Here is a 15,405-nt window from a genome sequence, read left to right on the forward strand (position 1 = left end):
TGAACCCTGATTGGAGAGAAGGGTCACACTACCCTCCTCACTCTACATGAACAACAAGCACAGCTGTGAATATCAGTCACAGGCTGTGCACTGGGGCTCTCCACCCCCATCACCTCTTGATGTTGCACAATATAGAAGGATGTGCTTTGTTCATATTCATTCTGGGGGTTATAATCACTTTAAAGCAGCCTGCATCCACACAAATGTAACCGCTCATGTCAGGGTGGCCTACATGCAAAAAACCTACGTTAGAGTTCCCTGTAACGATATTTCTACGAACCTTCCAGTATGGCACACCTGAGAATTGGGGGCTCCTCCCTACAGGAAACACAATCAATTGACAGCTTGTTACAAGTACCCACCCTTCCCTTGATCCCCAATTGTAATAAAGTAATCCTGAACCGGTTCATAAGGAGAATTATTCCACATAGGTACTCACCACCTAGTGTTCAACTCATTTTCCCTCCACTATAGGGTGGGAAGAAGGCCTGCTGTCCTGGAAGGTTCATAGAAATACTGTTACTGGTAAGTCTAATGTAGGTTTTCTCCTATCACCTTCCAGGACAGCACACCTGAGAGGATAATCAAGTAACCACAGGCCTACCTTCAGTGTGGGACCACAGCTTGTAGGACCTTCCGGCTGAAAGCAAAGTCTTACTGTGACAACACTTCCACGCGGTAGTGCTTCAGGAATGTATCCTGACTGGACCAGGTGGCCGCGCTGCAGATTTGTTCCCAGGAGGCCCTTGCTTTCTCAGTCCAGAAAGTCGCTAGTGACCTGGTTGAATGGGCCTTAACCTTTACTGGTACTGGAACCCCAGAACTCTCATAAGCCAGGGAGATAGCTCCCTTGATCCACCTCGAGACTGAGGCTTTAGAAGCCTGAAGTCCCTTACTTGGCCAAACTTATAAAACTAGTAGGTGATTGGATCTCCTAAACTCTTGTTCTTTGTAAATAGGTAAGGAGACATCTTCTTACATCCAGGCAATGAAATTTAATTTCTTTCTTGTTTTTTGATTTATCATAAAAGGACGGCAATGTTATATCTTGTATCCTATGAAATAAAGATGCTAAGTTGGTAGATACAAAGGGATCTGGCCTGAGGGTGACTATCTGGCTGTACCAATAGGAAGGTTTGCGTGACAGTTTTTAATCATGTCCCCCAATGATGAAGCTAGTTTTGCCACCTTGTCCTTTGGCAAGAAGAGCTTCTGTAGTTTGGTGTCTACTAAGTAGCCTAGGAAGGTCTTGTTCTGGACCTGTTCTGTTTTGAGGGAGGATTTTTCCATGCTAATTATCCAGCCCAGGCTTTCCAGGACTGACATTACCTTGTCGGTCTCTGATCTGACTTGGGCAACTGACAGTCCAGAGACCACTAGATAGTCCAGGTAGGGAATCAGAGATATACCCTGTAGATACAAAAAGGCTACTGCTTCTGCTAGGATTTTGGTAAAAAATTTTGGGCTGGTTGTTAACCCGAATGGGAAGGCTCTGAACTGCTAGTGAAAAATCTCCCCTCCGACGTCTACTGCGAACCTCAAGAATGCCTGATGATCCAAGTGAATTGGAACATGCAGGTAGGCATCCTTGAGGTCCAGTGTCATCATGAAGCCCTCCTTCATAAGGTTTTTTACGTACGGAGTAGATACTCTCCATTGAAAATTTTTTGTATTCCAAGAACTTGTTCAGGTTTCTTAGGTTTACTATAAGCCGATACTTTCCCGACAGCTTGCGAACAATGAATACATTGGAGTAGAATCCTTGGTATTGTTGTTCTTTTGGTACAATTCCTGCATACCACCCAGAAGAGCTGATATTTTTAGGGCATCCCTGGGGGGGGGGGAGATGTGTGAGGGTGATCATTTTGCCGAAAATTCCAGGCGATACCGTTCTCGCTGGATCTGGCAAATGTAGGCGCGGTCTGATATCTTTTCCCTCTGTGGGACAAAGTGAGACAGCCAACCCCCCCACCCTGATCTTGGCGTCACTCAGTTTCTTTGGCGCCAACCCTGGGGGAGGAAAACAGTAAGGTGCTCTTTTGCCTTCCCCTACCATTGCCCCACCTCCTGTTGGGTTCTTTTTTGACTCTATGCTGCGTTGCCCCAGAGGGCCACAAAAAAAATTTTCTGAAATTTCTTCTTGGGCTTCACTAGGAACTTCTTACCCTTTTCTGGGGACCTAGATAGGATGTCGTCTAGGACCTGGCCACAAAGCAATAAGCCCTGAAAGGGAAGGCCGCATAGTTTACTCTTTGATGTAAAATCTCCTTCCCAGGCCTTAATCCAGACAGCTCTTCTAGCTGAATTGATTAATGCGGCTGTCTTGGCCAAGGCTCTTGCAGACTCAATTGCGGCATCTGCAAGGTATGCAATGGATTTTCCTATCACTGATAGGGAGTCAAGGATGTCATCCAATTCAGATTCCTGTGACAGGTGTTTGGTCAGCTTCTCCACCCAGAAGTCTGAATTCCTGTCTACACAGGCTGCCGCTAAGGCTGGACCCATGGCTGATGTACTTGCATCCCAAGCCTTTCTAGGAAGGGATTCTGATCTACAGTTCATCAGACCCCTAATAGTTGCCTGCATCCGCAAAGGAGAGGTCAGACTGCTGGGTGACTTGAGACAGAGCACCATCCAGTTTTGGGAGCTTAAAAAATGTCTCCTTGTTACCCTCTTTAAAAGGAAATCTCCTTTTCCAGGTTTTTTGCCTGACAATTCTTCTTTCAGGTTCCCTACATTCCTGTAGGATCAAATCCTTTAGGGACTGGTGGAGTGGCAACACCCTGGATTGAGCCTTGCTCAGCCCCCTGTATACCTTGTCCTGTGCGGCAGTCACTTTGGGGGGGGTCTCTGGAATCTTCTCTGTAGAATATATCACCTGTAGGAGCCCATCCAGATCCTCCAGGATGAAGAGGTGTCTCCTTAGCCTGACATCCTCCTTTGTTTCGTTTAGCTGGTCTGGATGTTCCCCCCCCATCTGAGCTGTGGTCTGATTTGACCTGGCTTTCCATTTCTCCCCATCCTCCTCTTCCTGAGCTAGCGGTAGTGACTGAGGGCGGGAGGAGAGCACTAGGTCCCACTCTGGAGAGACTCTCCTGAGAGGATGGGCCTTCTCTAGGGGCAAGCTCCTCTGGGTCAAGGCCCTGGGCTGTTGATTGAAAGATTTGACTGATTGAAAGATTTGACTGTTGCCAGCATTTCTGTCTGCATAGATGAAAGGAACTTTTTCATTAAAGTTGAAGCCTCTTTCCCTGCTAATTTATTAATACATTTATAGTAGAAAGGCTTGGGATTTTGGAAGCTTATCCTTACAGTATCCACATTTTTTTTTTGAGGAGCTATGCCCTGTTGCAGCAGGAGGCTGTTTATCTGGGGCCTCCTGGGTTCTGCTAGGGGATTCTGTAAGACAAGAGGTAGAGCATACATGTAACTTACTCTGTCCTCCCCCTAACTGCGAGCTTGTACTAGAAGGAGGATTGTAAGGTGATTAGCGAGACCCCGCCTATCCTGGCTGGCCCAGGGATTCTCGCCCCCCCCTTTCCAAGGGGGGTTTTTACTCACCTGGCCCTGACCTGGATCCACCCACAGTTGTAGTCGACATCCCTTCCTGCTGTTCCATGTGGAGGTTGGCCCAGTCCTGGGCTGCTGGTACCACTGAGGGCTTAGTACAGGGAGCCAACCGCTGCTTGCTGCCTTGCTCTGTCTCTACTTCCCCACGCTGATCTCCACGCTGTTCTCCCAGCATTTTAGAGGTACTTCCGGATCGCGCTGCTCCTCTGGCACCATTCACTTCCTGTGAGGCGGCCATGACATTATCCAGAGCGAGGCCTGGAGAGCAGCACTTCGTCCAATGCAAGATTTTTTTTCCTTATGAGGAAGAAAGCAGCTGGCGGCAGCATTTTTTGCACTTACAGCGATGGCACACACTCCCTGTGGCCAGAGCGTTGATACAGCCTTGAGGGCAACCTGTGAGAAGAATAAGCCTGCAGGTTAGTTCAGCCCTTCCAGGCTTTCCTAGAACCTGTCTCAACAAGGGACCATCTGTCCCTACCCAGTCATTTGGTCTCAAACAAAACAAACATGCCGGTATATTTGGGAGAAACACAATCAATACTGGGGATCAAGGGGAAGGGTGGGGACTTATAACAAGCTGTCAATTGCTTGTGTTTCCTGTAGGGAGGAGCCCTCATCTTTCAGGTGTGCCGTCCTGGAAGGTGATAGGAGAAACATGGTTTGTGCTACACGTTATGTATTGCCATGCACGCTGGAGTGGGAGCATTTATTCTTTAGGCCCCTTTCACACTAGTCCTCTGATCCCCGCCTCAACAGGGGGATGACAGACCTGTGTCTCTTCCGCTGATGCAATGCGGCCATGGACACAGCAACTGTTCTCAATGGGGCTGTCCGATGGAAATGGACTACCTGTTCATTTCCATCCGATCTGACTGTTTTTAGCAGACAGGATCTGTATGGATGTTGGCGGGTGTCAGACAAATGTACGTTGACATCCGCTGCTCCATGGAGATCAATGGATAGTCTGATCAGGTCCACCTAAAAAACTGACAGGCAGACCTAAAAGGTCTGTCAGTGTGAAAGGGGCCTTATGGTTAACTCTAAACTGCTTTTAAAGTGTTGCTTATGGAAAATTATGCTTTTGGAAGTTTGTCACATTTCATGGATGCATGCAAATTTATGGGATGGCATGGTTGGTATCCTACAGTATTTACTCAAGGCAACCTCATCTGTTATATTTTAGAAAAAAAAAAAAAGTTTTTTTTTATTGTAAATTTTGGGTTTAAAGAAACCCTTGTGCTAATATTGTGTGACAGAATAAATTGCAACTACTACTATTTTATTTTCCAGGGTCAGGAAACATCTAAAAATGTGCATTGGAACGTGTGCAAAAATAAAGGGAGGGAGGTAGCCATAAAGATTATGTTACCTTGGCAGATGAATACATGTTAATTAGAGGGGTGGGTTTGCAACACGTTGCAGAGCTCACATTGACAATGGCTCCTCTCTTTCTCTGTACCATCCCTGGGAGAACTATATGAACCATCATGACAGCTGCGCCAATGTTGACATTAATAATTTCCCATAGTTTGTCTTCTGGAACCTCTGTAGTGATCTGTGGATAATCATGGAACACTCCAGCATTGTTAACTAAAATACCAACTTCTACATTTCTCAGAGCCTCCTTAATATGAGGATAGACTTCACGTCCCAGGCTGAAATCAGCCACTATGAAGCGAGTTTTTACTTTGTAAGTCGCAGCAATGGCTTCAGATACTTCCTTAAGCTTCTCAGGGTTGCGGCTGACTAGGATGATGTTCATACCAAGACTTGCCAGCTCCTCTGCGTATGCTTTACCAATGCCGCTTGTGGCTCCTGTGAAAAAGAAATTATAGGGCTCAGTGACTTATAGGGACGGTGTTGGGCTGTGGTTTATTGTTGTGTAATACACAAGAATGGTCTGCTGGACATACTGATTCTACACTGAAAATACATCCTTAAGGTAGCCTGTAAAAAGTAATAATGATGGTAACAATCAACTCTGTGTGGCAAATGAGGCTAAATGTTAATAAACGTAAAAGTTATGCACTTGAGGGCTACAATTATGGATGCATCATGCATAGTACATACAACTGGGGGAATCAATGGTGGAGAAGGTTCTGGTAGATCATAAGCTTAATAATGCATGCAATGCTAAGCTGCCGTTTCCAAAGCGAGCAAAATCCTTTGTATTGAAAGAGGTAAGGACTGCAGAGAGATTTTTACCCCTGTACAAAATCAGTAGGACCTCATCTGGAATATGGAGTTCAGTTTTGGGCACCAGTTCACAAAAAGGATATTGAGGAACTGGAGAAAGTGTAGAGAAGGGCAACCAAACTGATAAGAGGCATGGAGAAACTCACATATGAGGAAAGATTAGAGGAACTGAGTTTATTTTCGCTTAAGAGGAGATTAAGGGGGGAAATAATTAACATGTATAAATACATAAGTGATCCATATAGTGAACTTGGTGTAGAGTTATTCACATTAAGGACAAAAACTACCCAAAGAGCGAAAAATTTAGTTTTTAAGGTGCAAAAAACAAAAAACAAAAAAGAAAGGCCTGGATTCTTTCCTAAATGCACACAATATAACTAATATTTATAAGTAGTTCATCCCCCCCCTGCAGGAGCAAATTGGATCATGCTTTTATGGGATTTTGTTTGCCTTTCTCTGGATCAACTGTGGGTATAGGATTGTGTATATCGAGATTTTCTATTTGAGTGTGCTGGTTTTCTTTTTTCTCTGTTGGTTGAACTAGATGGACTTTTTTCAACCAGATTAAATAAGTAACAAATATTTATGTAGCGCTTACCACCAGAGGAGCCACTGATCTATGGGCTCCCCGATTCCAGACAACAACCCTTCTGGTATGCCATACCCTCTGACACACCAAGGCTGAAAAGGAATAATTTTCAGGCTTCACACCCAAAAAATGCAAACGTAAAAAGGTGGAAAACGTCACAATAAATAGGGTAATAAAATACAGTGGAAATAAAATACAGGTAAAATATCTGGTAATACTAATGCGCACATTGAAATGTGATGGTTCAATACCGTAGCAAGCTTAAAGTGTAAGTTCACCTTTACAGAAATCCTGTAAGGTGAACCCACACTGGACCCCCTCCTCATCGCACCTGGTCCTCGCTGTACCTGAACCCGGCGTTCACCCGTTCTGACCGATCATATAGCCGCTTCACCGATCCTGGGATTTGAAATCCCCATGGCTTTCTCTACTCTTCGCTTGCAGTGACGGGCTTTGCGGGTTCTGATTAGTCAGCGCTGCCCACGTGACAGCGCCAACCAATTAGAATGCTCCTAGACGTACCTCTAGGAGATTAAGCCAAGGAGATTTCTAAGCCCTGAACCGGTGAGGCGGCTATACGAGGTCTCCTAGCGGGTGATCGCCAGGCTCCAGGTTAGTGGTACGGGGGGGGGGGGGATGAAGAGGGGGTCCAGTGTAAGTTCACCTTACAGATTTTTCTGTAAAGGTGAGCTTACCCTTTAACAGAAATAACACTCTATACCACTGTCAGGCAAAGAGCACAGGTATCAATAAGTGAGGACATTCAACTGGCTCCTTCCTAATGTGTATCTCACACCAAGCTGTACGTTTAATAAACTGAGAAATGGGCGATAATCCTTTTCACAGCTAGTGATTAGCTGTGAAAAGGATTATTTAATGTAATCACCGTGATAATTCCCTAGAGAGGAGCTTAACCACTTGGCATCAGCGAGAACGGGAGGAAGTCCATGTACACCCTCCCAGTATTTTAAGCCCGCGCTGTAGCCGTGTTTCGGCTATAGCGCAGGCTTAAACTACCAGGAGGGTGTACATGGACTTCCTCCCGTTCTCGCCGGCAAAACCAACAGTGACAACATAACTCAACGTGTTTCATCTGTTCTAGTGTCCTGAAGATGCCAGCGTGGGTGAATTGCATTAAGGTGTATTTAAAGTGTTACTAAACCTAACATTTAAAAAAAAAAATTAAAATAACAAACATGTTATACTTACCTGCTCTGTGCAGTGGTATTGCTCAGAGCGGCCCCAATCCTTCTCTTCTGGGGACCCCGGTGGCGATCTTGGCTCCTCCTCTTCTTCTGCGGGGCTACCATAGCCAGCTGGCTATGAGAGGCAGTCCCCGGGCTCCCGAGCTGTGTGTCTAGAGAGCCGTGCTCCATAGACTTACACAGCAGGACTTAGGCCCGCCCCCCAATTCCTCTGATTGACAGCAGCAAGAGCCAATGGCTCCTACTCGATTGCAGTGTAAAGAAGAAGTAAGGGGAGAAAAAAGATGCATCCATGCACAGCACTAATCTTTTCTCCCCTCTCTTCCCCTTCACACAGGCAAGGGGGGCACAGAGAAACGAAACGTTTTTTACTTTAATGCAAGCAAAGGTCAGCGGTATTCTCTATGGTAAACGGCCGCTGCCGGCCGAGTCATTCTCCAGCTCGCCGATCGCAGCGTCATAGGATATTTAGCGGTATGGAAGTGGTATTGTACTTACAAAGTGGTTAAATGTACTCACAAATATGAGTCAAAAGGGTTCATAAAAATTATTAATTTTATTTATCAAAAGACAATTGAACATCAATGTGGTACAAAAGTTAAAATATGAGCTCTGGTGTACACAATGCGAGACAGTTTGGACTAGGAAGGAAAATCAAACAGTGGATAATACCATGTGGTATAATTCGTAAACAATATGCATCAGAGGATGTTACCTCACAGTATTGATAAATTATAGTTATACTATACTATTCGATGTTTAGGAAATGCCCCATTTGCTGCAAAAAAAAAAAAAAATACCGTATTTATCGGCGTATAACACGCGCCGGCGTATAACATGCACCCCAAGTTTAGGAGGGAATTTTAAGGAAAAAAACTTAAAGGAAAAAAAAAAAAAAAAAAAAAAAACTTACATTTAAATGCCCATCAATACAGCCTTATCAGTGTCCATCTGCAGCCTTGTAGTGTCATCTGCAGCCTTGCCCAGTGACACTGCAGTTTTTAAATATGGCGCCGCCGAGATACACAGAGCCAGTCCTGTGTCTCTCGGCTGCTCTCGGCTGTTCTCGTAGTCCTATGGGCGGAGCCGAGCGCCGCCAACATTCATACATAGCCGAGTATACTCGGCTAGGTTCGGCTAGCTCTGCTCACAGTCACGCCCAGTCCCTGTGTTATGTCCATCTTAGGGCGGGACTGGGCGTGACTGAGCGGAGCTAGCCGAACCTAGCCGAGTACACTTGGCTATGTATGAATGTCGGCGGCGCTCGCTCCTCCGCTCACAGTCACCGGGGGATCGGCGTATAACACGCACCCGTGATTTTAAGGGGAAAAAAGTGCGTGTTATATGCCAATACAGTACTTGTATCAGGGTGTGCAGCCCTATCAGACTCCCACACATGTGTGATTCTATGCTACAAATATACTTACTAATACCTTTGAATTTTGTTACTGGTGAGAGGGTTAAGATCAAATCAGTGCATTAATTGTGGGTCAAATTTTTGTACTACTTACTGCCTGCAATATGTTGGCAGTTTGACACAACCAATAAGAACTCGCATAGGAGACCTTTTTTTAGATTCTAGTGATGAAAAAACAAAGTACATCTCCAATGCTTCCAAACATTTTAGGGAGAAACAAGGAGGAAATACAACCTTATTTTAAATTTTGTGGCATTGAAAGTTATGCCCTGTACACACCGTCTGACTTTCCGACGGAATATGTGCGATCAGAGCTTGTTGTCGGAAATTCCGACCGTGTGTGGGCTCCTTCGGACTTTTTCCATTGGAATTTCTGACACACAAACTTTGAGAGCAGGCTATAAAATTTTATATAATTATAACAAAATTTGTTTGCGTAAATTCTGACCGTGTGTGGACAATAACGATGCACAAAGTGCCACAAATGCTCAGAATAAATTGAGATGGAAGCTATTGGCTACTGCCCTGTTTATAGTCCTGACGTACGTGTTTTACGTCACCGCGTTCAGAACGATCGGATTTTCCGACAACTTTGCGCAACTGTGTGTATGCAAAACAAGTTTGAGCCAACATCCGTCGGAAAAAATCCATCGATTTTGTTCTCGGAATGTCCGATCAATGTCCGATCGTGTGTACAAGGCATAACAGTTACCCCCAGGTGGAGTGGTAGACATCGGAGACTTTTAGAGAGGGAGGTATAGTCGATTCATAGATTGCAGGGTCGAGAGCCACAAGTGTTAAATCTCAGGTGAGACTTTGACCCGTATCTGCGCAAACCTCCCTCTCTGGGTCTCTTTAGATTTATCATCACTTTTTACATAAAGGATATAAAATTATTTAATAGCACGTTTGTCTGTCCCCCCACACGTGTTCTCTCTCTCCTTGTGTTGTTCTTTTGCTCTCATATATTTGTATAGATTTGTAAATTGCCCTGTTTGTTTCTGCATGTAATGAATATGCGTATACCAGACTCCAAGCGGTTAATTCGTGATTACCACCCCTGGAGGATTAGTGCCGGTTCACACAGGGGCGGCACGACTTGCAGGTCGCCTCAGCGAGGCGACCTGCAAACGACTTCCGAGGCGACTTGCAAAACGACTTCTGTATAGAAGTCTATGCAAGTCACCCCAAGTCGCCCCCAAAGTAGTACAGGAACCTTTTTCTAAGTCGGAGCGACTTGCGTCGCTCCTATTAGAACGGTTCCGTAGCACAGAACGGGAGGCGATTTGTCAGGCGACTAGGTCGCCTGACAAGTCGCCCCTATGTGAACCGAGCCTTTGAGTGCGGTTATAAAAGTGTAGTGTGTAATTTGTGTTTGTAGCTATAAGGCCCCTTTCACATGGATTGATAGAATTGTACTTTTAGCTGCGGATTTTCTAGTTTTCTACGGCGGCTAAAAGCACACAATGCTCTCCTATGGCCCCATTCACACACTGCGTTTAGCTGCGATTTAGTTACATGCGGTTTGGTGCGGATAGAAAAAATAGAATTGACTCCGTCCAGGAGCAATTTAGCGCAGCTATATGCACATAACTGCAGGTAATCGCAGTCTTGTGTCAACAATATCAAAAAACAATATGGGAATGACTACCACAGCTAAACACAACCGCATGTAACCGCACGTAAATGCAGGTAATCGCACTGTACAAAATGCAGCTGATCACAGTGCCTGGAGTCTTGAATTTCACAGAACATATTACATGCTTTTAACTGCGGCAGAACAGCTGAGGGCTGAAACATGTAAGCTGCTTGTTTTCTGGATTTTTTACCTCTGTCTACATTAAATAAACAGATTTTATGCTGTGATCAATCCGAGTCACCAATTGCATCATCATTTGTAGCTGGTTTAAAATGCTGTTCCAGGGCTTATAACTGTAGCCGTTTATGAGGTATCTGCTTCCAGAGGTGAGGAAGCCTTCTGAATAAGTTCACAAAAATAAAAAAAAAGGGGGGGGGGGGGGAAGCACTTTTTGCACAGGTAAAACAAAGCCTGAAAAGCAGTGCTGATCACTGGTGCAATGTAGGTCTCCTGCTGACCTGTCAGTGTATCTGCTTGCCTGTACGGACACACAGATACACTGACAGGAAGAATCAATGAATTACTTTGGCGCTCCACAGCGCTGTGGCAGTTCATTGAGAACTAAAAAACATCCGCAAAGGATGTTGGTATTTGTAGTTAATTCACAGAACTCAGAAAGAAAAAAATAAATAAATAGGGAAGTGGTTGCAGCATTGTTACAAGTTCCCAAAGGTGAACCTATCCTTTAAACAGCAAGGCCCTCCTGTCTCAGGTGAGGCTTCATCCAGGCCAGATGCCTGAAAATAGATTGAAAAAATTGTTCATACCAAGAGATTCCAGGGCACTGCAGACTTGCTAGCAGGCTGCAGAAAATTCTCAGGAGGCTGCCAGTAGTGTATTTAGGTTTTGTGCTGCCCTAGGCCTGACTAAACTCGTGACCTCCCAATTTAAATATGACCCACCCCTTCCTGTCAAGGCCACACCCCTTGCTGTTTAAGACCCGCCCTGACATTCGAGTGGGGACACTAGTTCTGAGGGCCTGAGGGGCCAATGGATTCCCTTAATTTGCATAGATTCCCTCTCACTTCCTGAATCTCTGCAATGGGACAAGGATGGTAAAAAATAAACTGACTGGGGCTATAATTCTCCCTTATTCTATCCAAAACGAAAAAAAAAAAAAAAAAAGTGTTGCCTATAGTTCTACTTTAAGCACAAATTTCTGATAATTTTATGGAGAGGATTAAGAAGATATAACCATGCCAATGGTGCAGCAGAAAACACATAGCACAGTGAGGAAGATTTGTGGTACAGGATGATAGGACAGTCGAAATTAGAAGCGCCCCCCCCCCCCCCCCATATGCTGTCTGCCCGCATACCGGAAGCAGTGCAGCCACTTTATAGGGGGGGCTAGACTAATTTGCCTCTCAGCCCAGTCCTCCCCATAAGACTGGCGCTACACTAACAGTGTGCTGCCGCCCTGCAAAGTGCTGCCCTAGGCCTGGGCCTTGTCGGCCTAGGCCAGGATAAGCATTGGAGGCTGCACACAGGGTTGCAAGTGCCCTTGTCACCATTGTAAGTGCAAACAGGTCACCATCTTAATTTAATCACACAAACTTCCTGCTTCAACTCCTCCTACTATCTCTTAACCACTTCAATACTGGGCACTTTCACCCACTTCCTGACCAGGCCAATTTTCAGCTTTCAGCACTGTCACACTTGAATGACAATTGCGCGGTCATGCAACACTGTACCCAAACAAAATTTTTATAATTTTCTTCCCACAAATAGGGGTTTCTTTTGGTGGCATTTGATCACCACTGGGTTTTTTTGGTAAACAAATTAAAAAAGACCAACCTCTTTTACAAGTTTTTCTTCGTTTCGGTTATAAAATTGTGTTTTCTCCTTTACTGGCAGACACTGATGAGGGTACACTGATGGGTACTGATGAGCGGCAATAGACAGCAATGATAGTCATTACTGATGGGCACCGATTGGCATCTGTGATGGGCACTGACAGGCGTTACTGATTGGCACCTGTGGTGGGCGCTTCTGATGGGGGCTGCGCTGATAATCTGATTATTAGCGCAGCCCCCCCCCCCTTTAGGATAGCCGCCGATTGGCTCTCCCCGTCAGCGCAAAACAAGGAAAGCCCGCATATCCAATCGTGGTAGAGTGACACACAGCACTACCGATCACCGCGCACGAGCAGCTTAACCTGCTGGATGTCATATGATGCCCAGTCAGCATAACAGAGCTACCTTGTGGACGTCAATCTGCTATAGGCTGGTAGGAAAGTGGTTAAAGTTTTTAAAGCAGAAATGTCATAATTTTTTTTTTTTTTTTAAATGGAAATCCACAGAACTTCAAAGATGAAGGCGTTATGTGAACCAATACAAGAAATAAAACATAATTCAGTTACGTGCTTTTATGTTTCAGATCTTCTCACTCACCAGTAACTATAGCCCATTCTCCATACTGTCTGATATGCTTGGACCTGCTTAGAAAGCAAGGAATGGCATATTGCTGTATCATTGAATACCAGAAATGAAGAAAGCTGAAAAAATTCCACAGGATGAAACACCCTCCAACTACAGCCAGGATCTCCATGTGACTGGAAAAGAGCTGGAACATCCCCTTGGAAATCATTACAGGGATCTTATACACCTCATTCACTGTCTCCATCACTTCCCTGAAGCTGAGTCCTTCCATCTGAAATATTAAATATTTAACGTGATTGTAAACGATCCCCTTGTAAAAACAACCAATTGTAAAAAAAAAAAAAAAAATTACAACAATTGTAAAAATTCAGTTTAAAACAGAAATGAAAAGGCAAAACATTTTTGTATAGATATATATAAAAATAAATAAAAATACCCCATTATTAATACCTTTCCTGATGCATCATAGCAGCACACACTGGTTTGTGACTCTGCCCCCACAACCTGACAGGATTTGTTAACTATAAAATTTGAAGGCGAGGCACCCCCCTTCATTCTTTTTTTTTATCCTCACCTGACAAGATTGAAACAGGATTCTGCAGCCTTACCGCATTCTCCCCACCAGGTTAAGCCTCTCCTGGCTGGAAGTCTCTCCGGTGCAGTCTCTAAATGAGCCTTTATGGAGAGAACCCCAATCTGGTGGTCTCGGGGGCAAGTAATTTCTGGCATTTAAAGAAGTTTAGATTTCCGCAGTGGCCTCCTACCTTTCTCCTCTTTTCACTAAGGTATTTCATGCTTTTTCCATTTCTTATTTGCAAAGTTTGGCTGAGCTCTGTAGTTCCACGAGTCAGAGTCATTCCCATCATGGCGGCCGTGTCCTCATCATTGCTCTGCGCATGCATCAGAGGAAGTGAGGTAACTGAAGATGGCGCTCGGGGCGACGATTCGCTTCTGCACATGCGCAGTGTCGTCATTTCCGCCGCAACGAATTTAAAAAGACCTGTGACCTGTCAGTAGTTGCTGATGGTTGCAGGCATATTATTGGGGATTCCTTTTGCGTTCCTTACTGCCCTCAGTCTCAGGTAAGTTCCGCATCTCTTTTTATGACTAATTAGTAAACGTTCTTTTGATTGCACTGCAATTCTATGACGTTTCACTCCTTATTAGATACTGTCTTCCTGCTGCAATGTCTTCATGGAGGCCACTGCCCAAGCAGACCACCCTCAACATATGAGGTAAGAGGTGCCCAGAATGTATGGAAGAGGAAAAAGAGTGCATATCCTCTAATTCTGCGACTTTGACAGCCCTTCCAGGTCAAAATCTACACACTCCAGGCATCAAGGTTGATCAAGCCATGGGAGATCTAGGAGAAGAAGTCGCTCAAAATCTTCATCTCGCCATCATCGCTCTGGCCGAAGCCACTCACATTACAGTCACTCACGCCGTAGCCGCTCACACAGGTGGCCACCTTCTCACAAGAGGAGCCATCACACCCGCCCTGCAGCAAATGCTTGCTGGGTGTGCGGAGCTCCAGCTTTGCCAGACAAGTTAGCCTGCCGTGCATGCTTCAACCAGAGAAAAGGATTCTGACCTCAGAGTCTGTGCGGGGATCTATCCTGGAGACATCAGTCCTCGAACCAGACAAGGCAGGCCCAAGCACATCTTCCGCAGCTCCAAATCCTTCTATAGATTCAGAATCAGCTTGCGACAATGAAGACTCAAGAGATCCCTACAGGATTTGACTTTACCAGTAAAAGAGGCCATAGGATGGGAGGAAGCGAAAGAGGCCCCTCGCAAAATCCAGAAGTACTTTCCTAATCGAAAGAGGGAACCAGAGTCCTTCCCCTTTATCAAGGAACTGGGAGGACCTCATTATGGATGAGTGGGAGAGATCAGATAAAAGATCTAACCTGAATAATAGATTGGCTAAACTGTATCCTCTGAAGGAACTGAAGGTGAAGTCACTGATCCACCCACCGGTGGTCGACACTTTAATGTGACTCAAGACATGTTACTTTACCAATAGAGGATGCAGTAACCTTCCGGGATGTGCTGGACCGGAAAATTGATCTGGACATGAAAAAAGCATACTGCACAGCAGGAGGTGCATGTAGACCTGCAGTAGCAGCGGCTGCAGTCGGCAAAGCGATTTCAGGATGGTCTGCCAATATAGAAAGATCCATTTGCGAGGAGGCTGACCAGGAGAAAATAATCAGTTCTCTTCAGGAATTGAAGCTGGCAGGCGATTTCGTGGCAGAGGCCTCAGTGGATGTGATTTGTTCTTCAGCAAGGACTATGTTAGGGTCAGTCATGGCTAGAAGAGCCCTGTGGCTCAAGCCAAGGATGGCGGATGCAGCACCAATGACCAATTGGTGCAAGATCCCTTATGATGGGGTTAATCTTTTTGG

General features: G+C 45.2%; 1 protein-coding gene across 1 annotated transcript in view; it reads right to left on the reverse strand.

Moving 5' to 3' along the window:
* LOC141111652 (inactive hydroxysteroid dehydrogenase-like protein 1) overlaps positions 1-13,292 on the reverse strand; it is a 45,483-nt gene extending 32,191 nt beyond the window's left edge. Inside the window, exons 1-3 of the mRNA XM_073603806.1 lie at positions 13,010-13,292; positions 4,943-5,388; positions 4,148-4,150 (exon numbers count right to left, since the gene is read on the reverse strand). Of these exons, the coding sequence (XP_073459907.1) occupies positions 4,148-4,150; positions 4,943-5,388; positions 13,010-13,268 (708 nt within the window). The 5' untranslated portion in view covers positions 13,269-13,292. The remainder of the gene's footprint in view (positions 1-4,147; positions 4,151-4,942; positions 5,389-13,009) is intronic.
* Between the last annotated feature and the right edge of the window lie 2,113 nt (positions 13,293-15,405).

Source organism: Aquarana catesbeiana, linkage group LG11 (assembly GCF_042186555.1).
Source record: "Aquarana catesbeiana isolate 2022-GZ linkage group LG11, ASM4218655v1, whole genome shotgun sequence".
NCBI lineage: Eukaryota > Metazoa > Chordata > Amphibia > Anura > Ranidae > Aquarana > Aquarana catesbeiana.